Source organism: Cibotium barometz, chromosome 41 (assembly GCF_041138505.1).
Source record: "Cibotium barometz isolate CiBa-2024 chromosome 41, ASM4113850v1, whole genome shotgun sequence".
NCBI lineage: Eukaryota > Viridiplantae > Streptophyta > Polypodiopsida > Cyatheales > Cibotiaceae > Cibotium > Cibotium barometz.
Genome location: NC_141086.1, coordinates 34,817,708 through 34,835,631, shown reverse-complemented (window position 1 = coordinate 34,835,631; position 17,924 = coordinate 34,817,708). Strand labels below are relative to the sequence as shown.

Genomic DNA, 17,924 nt, shown 5'->3' with positions numbered 1-17,924 from the left:
ATAGACTATGCAATGGGTGACCCCAGGATGATGAGGGACTCACTACCGCGAGTACGTCTCGCATGCCGATGATACCCTAGTGCCCCTATTAGCCTACATGTTCAATAGAGCCCTTTGTGAAGTATTTCCACCCTCTTGGGCCACCAACACCATCACGCCCATCCTCAAAGCCCGAGATCCACTTGATCCTAATAACTATAGGACGATCGTGATTGGCCACACATTGGCCAAACTCTATGGATCAGTGCTAGAGGCAAAGCTTAGTTAATTTGCAGAGAGCCAAGGATGCAGAGCCTCAGGATGACTGACTTTCGGAGGAGCTACTCTACCCTTGACCACATCTTCACCCTCCGTGCCATCATCGAGGAGGGTAGAGCACGACATCAGAGGATTTACTGCAACTTTGTGGATTTCTGCAAAGCTTTTGATATTGTACCCTAAGTCCGCCTCCTACACCATCTACAGGAGATATGAGTCCCATCTGACATGGTTTGGAGCATCATCGCCCTCTATGAATCCATCACCGGACAAGTGACAGCCCCAAGAGGTACATCATAGGAGATTTCTAGCACTAGTATTGGGGTGAAACAAGGCTGCCCTCTATCACCCACTCTTTTCGGCCTCTACATTGATGAGATCTCGAGCTTCATTGAACGGATTAGACAGGGCTAGCCCCACACTAGCAGGCATATTGATCCCTATACTACTTTATGTAGATAACATCGTCCTCCTCTTAGACTCAACCGAGGGGCTTCAGATATAGTTGGATGCCTTACAGGACTTTTGCACTCAGTGGGACCTCTCTGTTAACCTTGGTAAAACCAAGGTAATGGTCTTCATCCTATGTCTACCTTGGTGGTGTCACTTTCAGTGGCCCACGCTTCACCATGCTTCCTGAGCACATGCCAAAGTGACACGGGGATATGCAGACTTGAGCTTGCTTGAGCGGCATTGCTTCTAGGCACATTTCCAGGAGCCCAAGATGAAGGGCTGGCTCTTTGACACCCTTGTTACACCAACCTTGATGTATGGAGCAGCCTTCTAGGGGCCAGATTTATCCAATGAGGATTGGCAGCGAGTTGAGAGGCCCCAGGTCATGATATTCTCCCAGATGATCCGCACAGCAAACCATCAGTCCCACACTAGATTATCTAGGCGGCAGAGTTTGCTACAAGCCCGATGGTAGTTGATGCACTCTTCCAGACAGTCACATACCTCCATCGCATCAGTTACATGGATCCCCACAGGTACCCGAGGTTTGCCCTGGAGTCCTCAAGACAGCTAGTGCTTGAGGGCCACTCTCGAGTATGGTATGCACTAGTTTCCACTTGGTTCTCAATATATGGGCTCTGCATGGACCGCCTACCCCCCCTTCAATACAGTTTGGACTCCCCTTTTCTCCAGCTCTCTCACAAGGATACCAACCACGTTATCCGTTTAGATCTTCTCAACCTCTACACCCATTACACATGGATCACACCTTTCGAGCTCCCCACAAAGATGCACTTCTACAGAGATCACTTCCTCACACTCACTAAGGATAGATTCATCCAGCAGGCCGGGCTACTTAAGTGTTCACACGTCCCATGCCATATGGATTTGCGATTGGCTAGATATATAGGTTTCATCCCACTGCCTTAGAGTGGATACAGGTAGAGCCGAGCGCATCTTCAGAGCTAGGAAGCTCGTAAGGAGACCCAGAGAGGAGAGGATTTGTTGATTATGCCACACAGGTTGAAATGGAGGAGCATTACATATGCCATTGCCCAGTATACTATGAGATTTGGGGGAGGTTTCACTATCTATTTCGTGAGGGATTCGGTCCACTCTCCAGGATCATTGACTTCTAGCACTAGCGTTGCCTAGGCCTCTTCCTGCTTGAGCTCCACAGACGCAGGGACACCTTCTTGAGAGAGCTTTGGCCCCAGCCACCTCGCCCCCTCCCTTGCCAGCCAACCATCACCAGTTTCTTCCAGACCCAGGAGGTGGAGGACACTGGTATAGTGGATCTTGTAGTGGACCCTCCACAAGCTGCTTTGGACCTACCTCGCCCGAGAGGAGTTACCTCGGACTGATCCTCTATACTCCAATGTGCCCGACGCCACCGCCCCTCTCGTCGGCCACAATCACCTCATCAGCTCTCTCCAGATCTAGGACATGCTCCACTGCCATCAAGCTACCTTTCCATGTGACATAGCTGAGGGAGACCTCTTGGCCATACTCATTAGCCCCATGCTTGATATTTTAGAGAGTGGTATACCATCTACTCGAAGCTAATATACCTCTTGGCCATACTCATTAGCCCCATGGTTGATATTTTAGAGAGTGGTATACCATCTACTCGGAGCTGATGCTGCTCTCATGTTGAATTTCCATGGACAGTTTTGTATCACCCAAGTGAGATAGCTGTGGTTATGTTTTCTTTTGTTTTGATTTCCATTCCATGATGAGATATGCCATGGACATTATTGTATCACTTTGGTCTCATAGGCCATGGGGTCCTTAGTAGATGCTTAATATCTCTCTCTCTCTCTCTCTCTCTCTCTCTCTCTCTCTCTCTCTCGTGTTTATGGTTGCATATTTGTGTTTGTGAATGCTTGCTTGCTTGATTGTTGTGTATGCATGGAGGGGATGGTGTTACTCGAGCTTCTCCTCTCTTCTCCCTTCTCTTGTCTTCCTTTTAAGATCCCTCTTGCATGCACATTGGCATTGAGTGGAGTTAGCACTTTCCATAGCTCCCTTCTTCCTTGCTCATTACCTAGCTTGTGGATCTCTACTTGAGTAACAAGTGGTGGTGGAGTGAGCCCCTAGCAGCCTCACATAGTGGAGTTAACCCTCATTAGGGTTGGCTAAATGCAAGTCTCTAAATCCACCCTGGCATGGCATCATTCTCTTCTTCTCTCCCTCTCTTGTGCAAGGTAGTATGTTTTGGTTAACAGTAACCATGCCCCGTGTAACAATGCAAGAGGGGCTTGGTCGATAGTAAAAATGTGTTGAATCTGTTGCTACCACCAATCTTAATGAGCCTTTGACTCTTGTGGGGGATGGCCACACCGTAGAAATAATGTTAGCCTACCCCCAATGGCCAACCACGTGCCAACTTCCAAGCTCCTATGTGCCAGTTGTGCCACATGAAGAGAGTGATGCTATGACTCCTAGGGATGGCCACACCTCGGATATAATATTGGCCTACTCCCAATGGCCAACTGAGTGCCAACTGCCAAGCTCCTATGTGCCAGTTGTGCCACACATAAAGCGAGTGAGATTCCCATGGTCAAAAACTATCCCATAGCCTCTTCCAAAAATGTGTGAGAAAGTGTAGGCAAGAGACCCTACTGCCAGTGTCTTGCATTAAACCACATTAGCTAACATTACTCCGTGCATGACTTCTTCAAGACATATTTTTGTACCGTGCAATGCACTTCATGTAAAATAATTATGGAAAATCTTCGAGCTTACGACTTGTGTAATGTTGGAAGATAGGCAAACATCGAACTTACTTGTGTAATGTTGGAAGATAGGCAAACATCGAGCTTATGACTTGTGTAATGCCGGTGATGTACAATTAAAATTAGGCTAGGAAAAATTAGTTGGGTAGCTGAGCATTATACAAATGAGTATTATATATAAAACATTTTGACTAATGAGAAAAGACATAAAAATCCCATTCTCACAATTGAGTTTGTCTTCTTGTGATTGAGTTGCTTATATGATTTTCTCTTCTTCCTTGTTGTATGCATGCTTAAGGATTGTGTGGTTGAGTGATGGTTTTGATGTATGCTCTCTCCTCCCTCTCTCCTCCTCTTTTGACTTCAACTCCTTGAAGGTTGCTTTTATAATTGGGTACTCTTGCTAAGGAACCCACTCATGATGCTCAAACAGTGACAAGTTCTTTGACAAATGGTTAATCGGGAGATTCTTGGAAGGAATCCTTGATTCGACCTTGTACAATGCCTTGTACTCAAAAAAGCATAAGAGCTTATCAGTCCACTCAGGGTCCCCCGTGCCAAAATCAGGGCAACCCGAGAAGAGTGCCAGCTCAGCCTGCAGCCTCCATGCAAAGTAGTCTCCAACTCCCTCCCAAAATTGGAAAAACCAAAGAGAGATAGTTCCACCTTAGACTGCAGCTAGAGTCATCACTGCTAAGGAAGTGGAGGAAGAAAAAGGACAAATCAATGCCGCAATTAAGCATCAGAGGCAGAATCGTCAATTTTCAGTCCTCCAGACTCCAGCAGAGTACCAAGGTAAGAAATTCAAGCTTTTGATTGATTCATGCAGTACTCATTCTTTTATTTCCCCACCAGGAGGTCTACGTAAGTTAGTCCTAAATCAAAAATCAGGAAAACCTATGCAAGTGGAATTGGCTAGTGGAAACACCTTGAGACAGACCTTATTCAGTTTAGTCTAGATGGGAATGTAGCAGATTGCCAGTTTAGAGTCCTACCCTTGGGAATCTATGATGGAATTCTTGGAAGTCTAGATGGGAATGTAACAGATTGCGAGTTTAGAGTCCTACCCTTGGGAATCTATGATGGAATTCTTGGAATGGATTGGCTCCATAAGAATCAAATTGACATTCATTGTTGTCACAATGGAACCATCTCTTTCCTTGACCTTCACGGGAATAAAGTTCAATCCATGTTATGATTACCAACTAAACTACTTGTCCTAGATTTTTTTGATCCAAACAATACATTCTTTTTTCTTTTTAGAAAGTACCCGTCGCAGCTCAGGTCCAATTGGCCACCCACTTTCTAGCCTTTAATCCTTTTTCTACTTTGACCAAATTCATAGGCTCACCCTGGCCCCTTCCAATCCCATGGGTTTAGCCTTCTGCCCTCTAATAGACCTATGAAGCTAGTGTGAACATAACTAAAAATTGCCACTTTACTCACACACACCACTTAAGATAATTTTACACATGCACTCCTCTAAAAAGCCATCCGTACATAAGAAAAACATACAATTATTTTCATTTATGCATATATCATATGTCCATAGCATATATTGCTTATCACACAAGTAACACATCAGTGTTATATCATCACCATACATCTCCTTGCACCACAACCATGATCCTTAGAAAAGGATGGTACACACTAATGAGCCCGAACACTCCTAGACCCCCATGATGATTGGAGGAGCCTTGCGTGTCCACATCCGCCTCAACACAAGTGCCAAATAATCCATCGTCACCTATCTTAGAAGCATGAACACTCTAGGTACCGATGTCAGGAGCCACATATGTCTAGTACCAAAATGTATACTTAGCCACCAAGCACTACCCTGCTCATCATTTCACTCCGGATTTGCTTCCTATATCCATCACACTAATTGTGCCACCCATGTTTGGCTAAGAGGGGTCAAGATCTCGGACAATCGCCTTTGTGTGGTGCACTTGGTAGATGACACCTATATGCCAATCCATAAACCTATGTGGTACCTTCACATGCTTCCACAAACAAACATATACGTATCACATAAATATAGTATCCAAGAAAATAGCAAGATTTCAAACAATTCACACCATATTTATATCTGAAGCCGTGTAGACTATCGCAAGCTTGATGAGACATCACATCTCTCCATTCGAAACTTCGAGCCAATCAAATTCCTCCAGCCACAACATATCCTAGCAAGGTCTTCTCAAGATTTCCCTTCCTTAGGGTCACTTCTAAGTCTTGATTCCATGACCCAATCCATTTAATTTGGGTCTTTTGCATACAAAGAAGGTCATTATATGGTCATCCATCTATCTCTTATTCCAGTTTATCTTAGGGTCTCCCCCTTCCTTGAAGGTTTCCCTAAAAATATCTTAGGATCTCCCCCTTCCTCAAAGGTCTTTTTGGTCATTCTTAGGGTCTCCCCCTTCCTCAAAGGTCTTTTTGGGCATTCTTAGGTCTCCCCCTTCCTCCAAGGTTCCCTAAAAGTATCCCGACCTTGATTTCTTGGATTTATTTCCTTTGATATCATTAGGATGTCAAATCCTCCACAACTTGACGACTTAGCCTCTTGAATTTAACTTATCTAATCTTTGCTTTTCATGTTCTTAACTTTGATCTTGGTCCTTATTCATCCAATAATCCTTTCCTTTGGTCTCTTTAGTGCACTTAAAATTTTTCCTTCCAAGATATAACTTTGTGCTTAATTAAGGTACTCACAATTTCCATGATTTAAGGAATAATCAAGATTTATTCTCTCTAAAAATATGTTTCTTGGGAGAGATTGATCCAATTTATCTAAATTTAATACAATTTAGTTTTCTATAGTCAATTCTAGGATTTTGGACTATTCTAGACCTTTTCCTTACCCATGCATATCGACTAACTTCTCTCTCTATTTCTAGAAGTCTTTTTCATTCTTGCATCAAAATTTTAAAAAAATTCTAAATAACAATCCTTGACTTTGTTATTAAACTAAGGATTTTAATTAATCTACCAATTTCTATTGCAAAAGAATGAGAAAAGCGTAATTTATGAGCAATAGATGGTTGTACCTTATAAAATTTGGTTTATAGGTGACCTGATGTACCCAGAGTAAATAACTTCCTTCTTTAAAACTCCATGAATTAGTTTGTAGGTGAACTACTGTTCCCATAGTGGATAAATAATTAGATTCCTTCCTTTTCCCAAACTTCAAAAAGTTTTTTACAGATCCCTAGGCTTCTATAATCTAAAATAATTCACCTCTTACACCTCAATTTATTGCTTTGAACCTTGATAAACTAACCCAAGATCAATTTAGACATGTGATGCACTAAAAACCAAGCAAAAGTATTCTCCTAGCCTTGATGAAAAAGCTCGTGGGTTTCTCATGGACGGAGGGAGGGGGTCTTTTTATACTAGAAAATGATGGTTTTTCACTCCACATGCACCATTAGTCTACTCAAGTTGGTAGCCGACCATATCTCATGCAACTTAACCTTAGGCTTTCATGCATCTATCCATTTTCTCATGCACTCAATGATTATTTGAGAGGGTTAGACAAGCTATAAGATGTGAGTATGGAGCAATGCAACATTCTCATAGCTTTAATTACATCATGAGCCATGATTTATTCTGACAATAGATGTGAGTATGGAGCAATGCTAGCTAAACATTCTCATAGCTTTAATTGCATCAAAAGCCATGATTTATACTAGTACATGAGCCCATTTCCAGTAAACATAAAAACTTAAAAATTCCTCTCGGTTTGTGTTTGATCCACTCTAGATGCTTACTATGGATGCTTGATGTGGGCTAATGTAGACGATCTCCTTGATCTTGTGAGCTTATGGGTTGCCTAAATCTTCAGTAGAACCTAGGTTTACAAGAAGAGAAGCAACTAGCTCTACCTCATAAGTTCAACACCGAACATCACCAAATCCATTCTAAAAGTAATGAGTTCTTGGCATTTCAGTCCACAGTTATGGAGAGTTCCCATAGAGAAAATAATTCGTGATTTTGTTTTCTATTCTTTTTCCTTTATTGATGAGAGCAAGCTTTGTACTAAAGCCCAACAACAAGGGTGTTAATATACTCATGAGCATCGTTATCTCCTTAATTTTAAAGCTTTTTCCATTATTTGATTCAATGATTTTTTTTTTCGATTACATATTTCCTTTTACCAAATAAAGGTGCATATTTTGATGTCCTCTCTCTCTACCCCATGTTGGGCTCCATCTAGTCCTTAAGAGCACGTTCAGGTGCATGATGGAGGCACAAGTTGGAGCTCGTATTCAAGGTAGCTTAAGAAGGCCGCTAAAACACTCCAGGTTTTTGAATTTTTTGAAATGAATCAAGCTATCTTCTTTGGTTTGTTATGAACATAACGTAAAACTGCTCTTGCTTGCCAACCCGCCCGGCCCTATCGGCGTAGTGTGAAACGCCTTCTCATCAAGGGTTGAGATTCAGCCATGTGGCCTACGCTAATGCTGCTTTAATTAATTGCAAGTTTCTTGTGCGTTGTTCAAGTTGTTGACCCTGCCCCTTTCTCAACAGGTTCCCTCTCTCTCCGTTTTTCTGTGTCTGCGTGCTGCCATTGATTTTTCTCGAAGAAAAGACTATATGTTGTATGGTCGATTTGTTTTGAAGTAAAATTTCTATCTCCAGGCCATCTCCATACCGGAAGGATCGTCTTTCAGAATGCATCGATGGAGTGTTTTTCTCGCGTTTACGTTACTTCTGGCCTTTGGAAGCTCTGTTCAAGCTCGCAAACTGGTGGTCTTCGGCCACGGCGGTAAGCCTTTCTGATTCTTTGTAATTGCAGGATTCTCAGGGTTTGGACATAGCTATCATAAGGGTCTAGGCTCCTTTTTTCAGCATCAAAATTGACCATGGTTCTTATGGGCCTGATAAGGATTTGGGGCGGGGGGGCATTCCCTCCCCTCATAAAAGACAAAAATATTCTTGATAATTGACCACAACTTTCCAGGTGAATTCTATTGGGCTCAAATTGGTGATGTACGGGTAGGATCTGCGCAGATCCAGAATTCGATAGTCCAGGGGCATGCGAGATATGAGATACCATCTGGTGACCTGATGGATGTCCAGACTTGTTTTTTTTTTTTTTTTGGGGGGGGTGGGGGGGGGTGGGTTCACATGAATATGAGAGATTGTACGTTGGATTATCGTAAGGGGTTTGATAGGGGATGCAATCGATGATGTAGATAAGATGACATGGATATCGTGAAGAATGTAACTGATGATCAGAGATATGAGATACTGTAAAGGGGTCTTAATGGGGGTGTTTCACAGCATAGCTATACTGTAGGTTTTACCCTGCAAAGTAACTTGACAGGACTTGATGGTGATGGACGTGGGTTATATGGAAATGGTTGTTTACATGGCCTAGAAATGCAGAACTGAAGAAGCGTTGTGTTATTTAGGTGTCCATTTTCATTCCATAGGACCCCCCCCCCCACGTGTAATGTTTAGTTGATGTGGCTATGTATGTAAGCATTTGTATGTCTGTATTTTGCAGCAGGGTTTCTAAGGATTAATGGGGGTACCTGCTACATGAAATGGTCATTTGTCGACCTAGAATGTTTAAACTCTGCTAGAATGTTTAAACTCTGTCTCTTTGAAGGAGTGATTTTGCCTCTGTAGGTTTTGTAGCCAAACAACATGCATGGCTGCCAATGCCTACTTTGCATCTCTGTAATCGCCACCAAATGTCTGTTCCTTCCTGTTTCCACTTGACTGTACATATATCCTTATTTTTATTCACTACTTTTAATGTCAGATGCCCTCTCTTATCTGTTTGCTATTCTTAGAGCATCCATTGGTTCTTAGATGGGGGATTTTTTTGTTGCCATTTTGAGTATGTGTTGACAAGATGAAGTGACGTACGGGCTTCTTTTCCTGGTTATTGCAATTAAAATTTGTGCAAGTTCCTTTTTTATCAGTGACTCGTGATCCTTCTAGACCAGCACCCCAGCATGGTGAAAGTTTTTTTAAATGTGATGCCAGCTTCTGTCAATGAGTTGCCTGAGCCCAGCATTTCTGTACAATAGAACATCAAGCTGCTCTTGAAAATTGGTCCGGGTAGTTGGGATGAAGCTCTCACTTGTGTGTGTAATCCAAGATTTGCATGGTGGGCTGGTTTGACCATTGGCCTCACCAGTGAGTAACTATGGTCAAGTTTTTTTTTTCTTGGGAAAGAAATCCCTCTATTGGTTTAAAAAAAGCCGTAGGCTACACGTACATGCTTAGGACCCTCAAAAGAGGTCAAGTAAGAACTGGGGAGGGTGGTTACCTCTATGGCCGGCCTCTCTCGGAGAGAAGCTACCTCTTTCAAAACTTTTTTTGTGTTGGGGGGGGGGGGTTGGAGTACAATGGTTAAGGTTTAACCAATTGCGACTTTGCACACTTTTCAACGAAAAAAGACCTTTCAAAAGGAGACAATTCAAGTAAACATTCTTTTAAGCCTTTCAAAAGAAGACAATGCATGTAAATTACCAAGGGTTAGAGGATCACAATAAAAACATGATTTGTGGACACAATCAAGACATGGAGTTTTCTGTATAGTTGGATTCTCTGTTTGTTATGAGAGTGGTTTACTTAGCTTCCTGTTTAGGTTTGTAATAACCTCAGGAGGACCGACACAGTTGCTTGGCCAACAGGTATGTAGCCTAGCAGAGAGGGCTTGTGACTCGGGGAGGGGAGGTCCCTGATTTCAAACCCTTCAGGGGCTTTCAAGGGCCGCCCTCCAACAGAGGTGCCAAACCCAAAAAACCTTGTTTTCAGGGACCAAAATGGCTGTGCAGTACTGCAAGGCACTTTTTTTTGGAGGATTTAGCATGTGCATACACCTCTGGCTCCAAGAACATTGTTTGAAGTTGGATGTTCTGAGCTACTGTTTCGCATATCTTGTGTAATTGCTCATCACTTTCTAATCATATGTTGAGGGAAAGTCACCACTCTTCGATTTTTGGCTCCTTATTTAAACAAATCGATTTATGACATGTGAATATAGCTCCTTTTTTAAACATCCTTATGTTTGCTGCAGGCGGTCCACTTCAAGGCTGGTTTGCTTTGAAGATTATAGATTTCCATAAGGAGCATGGGCAAGGTGAGGCATCGGGTTTTCTAGATTTTTGCAAATAAGCACTTAAATAAGTCCAAGTTCAATGGAGGGGGCTAGGTGAAAATGATCAAGAGTCCAGTATAGATCAAAAGATGTTAATATATCCACATGCAGTGGATATATTAACATCTTTTGATCTATACTGGACTCTTGATCATTTTCACCTAGCCCCCTCCATTGAACCTAGCAACTTGCATGTATGTTGGATCACCTTTTCATTTGGCCCGTAGGTGCAGTTTTCACTCTCTCCAATGGAAGAAAATCAGTTCCCTTTTTCCAAAGGCAGCCTTCAGGACTCCAAGACTTGGATATTCCTTCATTGAATGGTGTTCCTCAGAGCTTTATGTGTGATACATGTTTGGATATTTCCACATTTGTGGAGCAAGTTTTGACAGACCCTGACACAATGAGCAATGTCCTCGACTATGTCAATGGGTCCTGCAAAGCTCTTTCTGGTTTACAAGAAGAGGTATGATTTGTACTGTCCCGCAACCAACTGCATCATAGACATTGTAATGTACTTTTTAAAGAAATTCCAGCCTAGCCTGTTATATGACACTGACTTTAATGACTGTTAATATGTTGCAGTGCATTAGCCTGGCAGAACTGTATTTGCCGGAGTTACTTGAAACACTACAGGTTTATGCAGCACCTGACAAACTTTGTGGTGAAACCAAGCTTTGCCCCAGTTCGGCAATGCTGCTGCTAGATGATACCCGGACATGCAAAATGTGCACAGATTTCACAGCTGAAGCACTCACTTATATACAAGACAACAAGACAGAGACGGAGATTCTGGAGGCCTTGCATTCTCAGTGCTCAAAGCTGGGGGAGTTCAGTTCAAGGGTAAGCTAGTCCTTGCTTCCTTGTGCTAGTTTGCATCTTCACAGTGCGCACACGTGCACTCGCATGCACTGTTTGCAGGCATATGTATTTATGTTGGAGTGCTAACACAGAGGTTCCTGTATAACTGTGGGTCTAAGTTTTATGGCATTGTGATGCAGTGCAACATGTTCGTAGACACCTATGCTCCTCTTTATATTGAAAAGGTTGACTCAATAACACCAGAGCAATTGTGCCAGAAGGTTGGGATCTGCAGTAGTCGCTCTATCAAGGACCCCAGCCATTGTGCTACTTGTGAGTTTGCTGTGTACCAGTTGAAAGCCAAACTGCGAAATCCTCTGGTGCAGGTAATTACTTTTCTTCTAACTACTAATTAACTAAGGTTTACATTCGTGCTTTTCATTCAAAGCCTGTTGTAATGTTCTGGTGTTTTCCGTGGCTAATAGCTCCATTTTGGCTTGATTATCAGGAAAAAATGCTGGAAATGCTTCTTGATGGGTGCTCCAAAGTGCCAGCTCATGTTGATCAGGTATATATTGCCTTAGTTTTGATGTGTATATATGTGTGTGTGTGTGTGTGAGAGAGAGAGAGAGAGAGAGAGAGAGAGAGAGAGAGAGAGAGAATTTGGAATCTAATGTTGTTTTTTGGCAGTGTAAGGAGATTATCACCCAGTATGGGCCATTTATCTTGGCAAATATTGATACATATGTGGATGCAGAAACCATCTGCACAGAAATCCATGCATGTGACAGCAATAAAAAGTTGAGTGATGATATTCTGATACAGGTTCCTGTTGTCCGTGACAGCATTGCTCACCAGTGATCACTAGTGAACACATTTTATAAGAACCTAGCCTTTCTAGATCGTGGTCTTGCATCTGTTTGCTTGTAAATATATATGCTATAAGACTCTTTGTATTTGTGGCTTTAAGAGCTAGCAAGGTGCATGTATACAATTTATGATGATGGGGATAATGTTAATACTTGGTGATTTTTATGTTTAGCATGATTGATTGGTTAGGGCTTGTCTGTTTTGCTGTACAATTCACGTGCTTGTTTAATATATAATATCCATATATGAAATATACTCCTTCATGGACGGATACAACATAATCATTGTGCCATTGCCAAAGAAGATAGGAGAATTGACACCAGAAAGCAAAGGGAAGGAGGGGGAGATAGAGAGAACAAATAAAATTTATTTTTGGAAAGCTAGGTCTAAGGTAGAACCTTAGGAAGAGCCATTAATAATTCATCACATAGTTTGATTAATTAATTAATTGCTTTAGAGTGAAATATATAGAGTGAATACTATTTGCCATCAGTTTTTTCACAATATAGCTATTTGTTACATCTTGACTAGTTGCACTAGTCACAAAAGGCTGCCCTTTTCATTATCAAAAGTCTTGAGGTCTATAGTTGTGTGAGGCAGGTGTATAAATGTAAATTTTAGTTTGTAGGGGATAAAATATGCGATATTTCTGACATTTGTGTGCAAGAATTGAATTGTGTTGTTGATTCACCGTTAATGGACTGGGTACTCAAGGGTTAGCATACATTGGCATGCAATTGCTAAGTACTTGTGCTACTCTCTTGATAGTCAATGTGGGGTGACTAGTCTAACCTCTTTAAGCCCAAGGGTTAGCATACATTGGCATGCAATTGCTAAGTACTTGTGCTACTCTCTTGATAGTCAATGTGGGGTGACTAGTCTAACCTCTTTAAGCCAATTGGTAAGTATTGTGCTACTCTCGTGATAGTCGATATGGGATGAGCAGTCTAACCTCTTAAGTCAAAGGCTCAATCACTACTTGTATGTGCATCCCCACGCTGTTGTGACCATATGTTGCAGTACTTGATCCATCAGGTAGGGAGAAATGCATGAGGGAGATGCTACATGGGGTTACTACGTATATACTTTGCACAGTCACATTAGAGGGAAGAAGAAGACAGTCACACATTAGAGGGAAGAAGAAGATGCACTCTTATCGCATAAGCATGCATACAATCCCAATCTGAATTTGCTCTTTACCACACTGGCACAAAGGTGAGAACATCACATGAGAATACAAGAGAGGAGAGTATACTTGTGCAATCACACACTAGAGGGAAGAAGAAGATGCACTATCAAATAAGCATGCATACAATCCGACTCTTATCACATAAGCATTTCTTGCGACTTTCGTTTCTTGGGGATTTTGAAACTATGGAGAATAAACACCACACAAGGGTATTCCTCCCTAAGCTCTACCTATTATTCCTTCCAACTCCAACAATGTAAATTGGGGTTAGTGCTCACATACCTGGCTAGGTGCACTCCAAGTACGTTACATTCCCATATTCTCTTTTGTTATATAAGTATTGTTGGAATTATGGTACCGCCGTCTCGGCTCTTTTGGATGGTTGTGCCTCCATCTCAAGAAGAATTATGTGATATCCATCATTACTTGAACCACCTTGGTTAATTGCTTCATCTTCATTCAATTAGAAGTTGTTAACCACATGTTTTGATTTGTCTCCACTCGATCTCAAAACTCCCAAGTGCCTCTTTGGTTCAATAGATCATACCATTCTAAGTCTATGACATGTGGAGGGTTAATCGCTTCATCTTCATTTAGTTGGAAGTTGTTAAACCACTCCCTTGGTTAACATGGTTTCGCTCGCCCAACCTACCACAAGGCTCTTTACCAGCCCATCCCTTGTCTAATTAGCTTCAACATCGAGTAAAACTACTCTCCTATCAAAAGAATGCTCCGTTGTTAGGTTATGTGTGTGAATTATCTCCTTTTGTAGTTGCTCCTTTGCTTGCTCTAGCCTTGCATTCAAGTCATTCTCATTGATTTTTTGTACAATGGTTTGACTCAAAACTAAGTTATTCTCTCCAATGCGTTGTATCTTATTTCCTACCCATCAAACACCCAAAGTACTCCATACTCTAGCAATGCCACCTAAAAAGAGGCATATCCCTATACTTAACCATAGGTATAAATAACCAAGCTCCCTCACCTAAGTAGGATCAACCTTCATTGTTGAGTACCCCCACCCCAACATGTAGCCTCTCCAAATAGTAATCCCACTAACATCACTATTGCTAACATATTTAACCTTGCAGAATCCAAACCACCCATCAATCCCTAAAAGAACCCTAATGCTTCCATGACAAGGGTGACAAGTGGTGAGTACCAAAAGCAATCTCCAAGCACAAGGTTACTATGAAGCATAGAGGAACATCTAGGTACCCAAGAGAAAGGTCTAACATATGTCAACCTAAACCACGCCACCAACTAAACCACGTAGCAAAACACCAAACCTCTATCCTAAATAAAAAACATGGTTCGTCAACAAGGAGTTCTTAAAGGCCTAGAGGTACTACGCCAGACAAAAACAACTGTCGCTACCCAAAGCAGCACAGTCCCGTCGAGCAAGATGACCTCCACGAACATGCACTACCCAAAGATGGTGGGTGCATGACAAGCTTCTAGTAGCACAAGGGTATTATGAAGATAACATAAGTATTTGGGTCCTTAAGGACACACCATCGGTACTCCCCTAACCTCTTTAGTCACAATAAAAAGCACCAAAGAGCAGTGGCAATGGCAACCAAAGGTTCCTAGCAACATAAAAACCCTCGACGTAAACCTCATAAAGGGTCAATAAAAAATTGACCAATTCATGGAGTCCCATGACCTTCTCTAAATATACCCAGGACAAGAATAAGATACTCCTTCCACTTTAAACTCAGTAGCCTATGATGCAATTACGAGCCTTGCATCAGCCATTTCCTTACCACAATTGACCTCCATCTCAAGCCTTGCTAAATGGGCTAAAAACAAGTACCTCACCCGTGCCAGATGAAGGAAGATACCAATCAAAACAACAATAAAAAATGTCAAAAAAAGAAAAAAAGAGTCGAGAAAAGTAGTGAGAAGGAGAAATAAAGAAAGGAAAAACATGAGATAGCAAAGAGATGGAGACTTGTGATGAAGGAGAGTCCATGAGGATACCTCACCCATGCTAGATGAAGGAAGATACCAATCAAAAATACAATAAAAATACAATAAAAATGTCAAAAAAAGCAAAAAAGAGTCAAGAAAAGTAGTGAGAAGGAGAAACAAAGAAAGCAAAAACATGAGATAGCAAAGAGATGGAGACTTGTGATGAAGGAGAGTCCACGAGTATACCAACACTAGGTTCTTGAATCACTGGCCTTCTAGGTACATCTCCAAATGGGGGGACCATGGCGAGTGAAAACCTGGCCCATGGTAAAGCCCATCACCTGGATATACTAGTGATCAAATATCACTAAGGCACTATTATTTATATACTTTTTTAAAACTGTGTAAGATGTGCATGCACGTTCACTTCTGTGCACACATCTTCCCATCTGCGCAAGCATGTTCCCACCTCAAAATACACGTTCGAGGTTTTGAATGCATTTTATGTATGCACGCCTGTGAACGTTTGTACTCACTACATACATACGTTCCTAAGTAAAATACTATAAAAAGAGAGGTCCCCTTGGTATTTTCCACCATTTTGTGTATGCACGTTCTTGAGGACGGATTGTGTGAGTGTATGTGCCCACTTCTAACATATGTTCCCAAGTAAAATACTATAAAACGAGAGGAGCCTCATGTCACTTTTCACTAATCCCTCTCTAAACTCCTCCATAATCATCATGTGGCTACTCTAAGACTTCTTTCGACACTGTCCTTACTCCCAACAAGAAGAGGAAGGCCAACAAAGTAGCCAAGTTCTTGAAATACCAAGTAACTAACACCACCAACTTTCCCCCCCTTAGAGTGGAGCTACTCCATGAAGTTAGCGGCACATGATTCATAGATACATCTAGTCGGACAAGAAGGTGGAGCACAAGCTCACTTACCACACCTACGAGTACTACTAGATTGCAAGAAAACTCAATCATGGAGCACCTCCACAAAATAAGACTCGGTGGGCTAGGTACTCTTCACACTTAGGGCCCTGACCTCACCATCTATTTCTACTTCATCTCCTCTTACAATACCCACCTTAGCACAAGCACAATCCCTGATGCCACAAGTGTGGAACTAACCTTGGCCCTCGCATCAACGTGGTCCGTGAGGCCTTGCACCTACCTCAAGCTATAGAACCTTACCAAAAAAGATGAGTGGTGTTGCATAGGGCATGGTCTATAACCTTATCAGGGACCAAGTTAACAAGGATGGGGTCAAATGGGAGTATATCACCCATGAAGACCAACAATACCTTGTGTCCTCACCATGCTCACACCAATAAAGATGAGGTCAAATGGGAGGATATCACCAAGCAAGACTTGCATACCCTGTGTCCTCACCATGCTCACACCAATCTCCATTGGGTAGACAATACAACCAATGCAACCTATTCCTCCTCACCTGCCTCAAACAAGGTCAAGCAATGAGTTAGGTAGACTACTTCCACCATGAACTCCAAAGCATATAGATAAAACCAACAGTTCAAGGCCACCATGATCCTCACCAAAATCTTCTACTATGCCATGGGATTGGGAAGAGCTCCTTGAACCATATAGCTAACAAAGCACCACCACCTCAAGTAGACATTCTTCACACTTAATCCTATACAGCTCCCTCACTAGCCAACCCTCCCAACCCTCTTGCCTTCTTTACACCCAACCCTTGTCGCTTCCTCACTAACTACTCTCCCAAGCCAAGAAGCAAACGTTGGACCGAGAGACTACTACTAGTGAGATGTTTATAGAGTTTTTGGAAACCAACCTCATGGATACTCCCAAGCCCAAGTGCTAGCCACGATCGTGCAGAGTCAAGCCCATCCCCCCACACAATTCCTTTTGTTGAGAATGTACCCGAAAGTGCTAGGCAAGTGGTCCACTTTGAAAAACGACCCCCTTTCTTACATCTTACGAGGCGCTAAACATCCTTGAGGCTCACTACTACTGCATAGAAGAAAAAAACCTCTCCTCTACAGAGCTTTTCTCACAAGCCTTTTTCCACTCATAGGGCGACCTCCGTATTTCCCAGCTATGTTTCCTCACTAATCTACCATTTGGTAGGTAACATGATAGCCTACATGGCTCGGCAAACGTACTCAATGCACAGGTTCGCAACTACGAAACGCATGGGTTCTTAGCTTCTATCACCAGTTCATCATTACTGCAATAATTCGTGGGTTCCTTTTGGAGGACTCAACTCAAGCTTAGTGATTTGCATTGCATTTTCTCAGCCATACTCCTTAGCCTACTTAGTACAAGGATTGACATGGTACCCTATGTGCTCTTAGGAGAATGCCCTGAACATTCCCAATCCACAAAACTAGCTACTACCTAAAGTAAGTTCTCTACAAGTGTGACGGGAGAGAGGGAGGACGAGGTCTAGCCTGAGCAACCGCTTGCTTACATAGTTGATGCACAGTCTCGTCATTCATAATCACACCATCCGATCTCGCAATATCATCATGCCCATCTGATGAGAATGGAATGAGGGCAATATCAATATAGATGCTCAGATCAGGAAACTT

At 42.2% G+C, this 17,924-nt stretch overlaps 1 protein-coding gene across 1 annotated transcript; it reads left to right on the top strand.

Annotated features, from left to right (window-relative positions):
* Positions 1 to 7,941: 7,941 nt before the first annotated feature.
* LOC147614909 (uncharacterized) lies at positions 7,942 to 12,411 on the top strand. Its single transcript, XM_086780232.1, has 8 exons — positions 7,942 to 7,979; positions 8,091 to 8,217; positions 10,489 to 10,551; positions 10,797 to 11,035; positions 11,155 to 11,412; positions 11,571 to 11,756; positions 11,879 to 11,938; positions 12,061 to 12,411. The coding sequence occupies exons 2-8, from the start codon at positions 8,124 to 8,126 to the stop codon at positions 12,229 to 12,231; spliced, it is 1,071 nt and encodes a 356-aa protein (XP_086636358.1). The 5' UTR covers positions 7,942 to 7,979; positions 8,091 to 8,123; the 3' UTR covers positions 12,232 to 12,411.
* Positions 12,412 to 17,924: the final 5,513 nt, after the last annotated feature.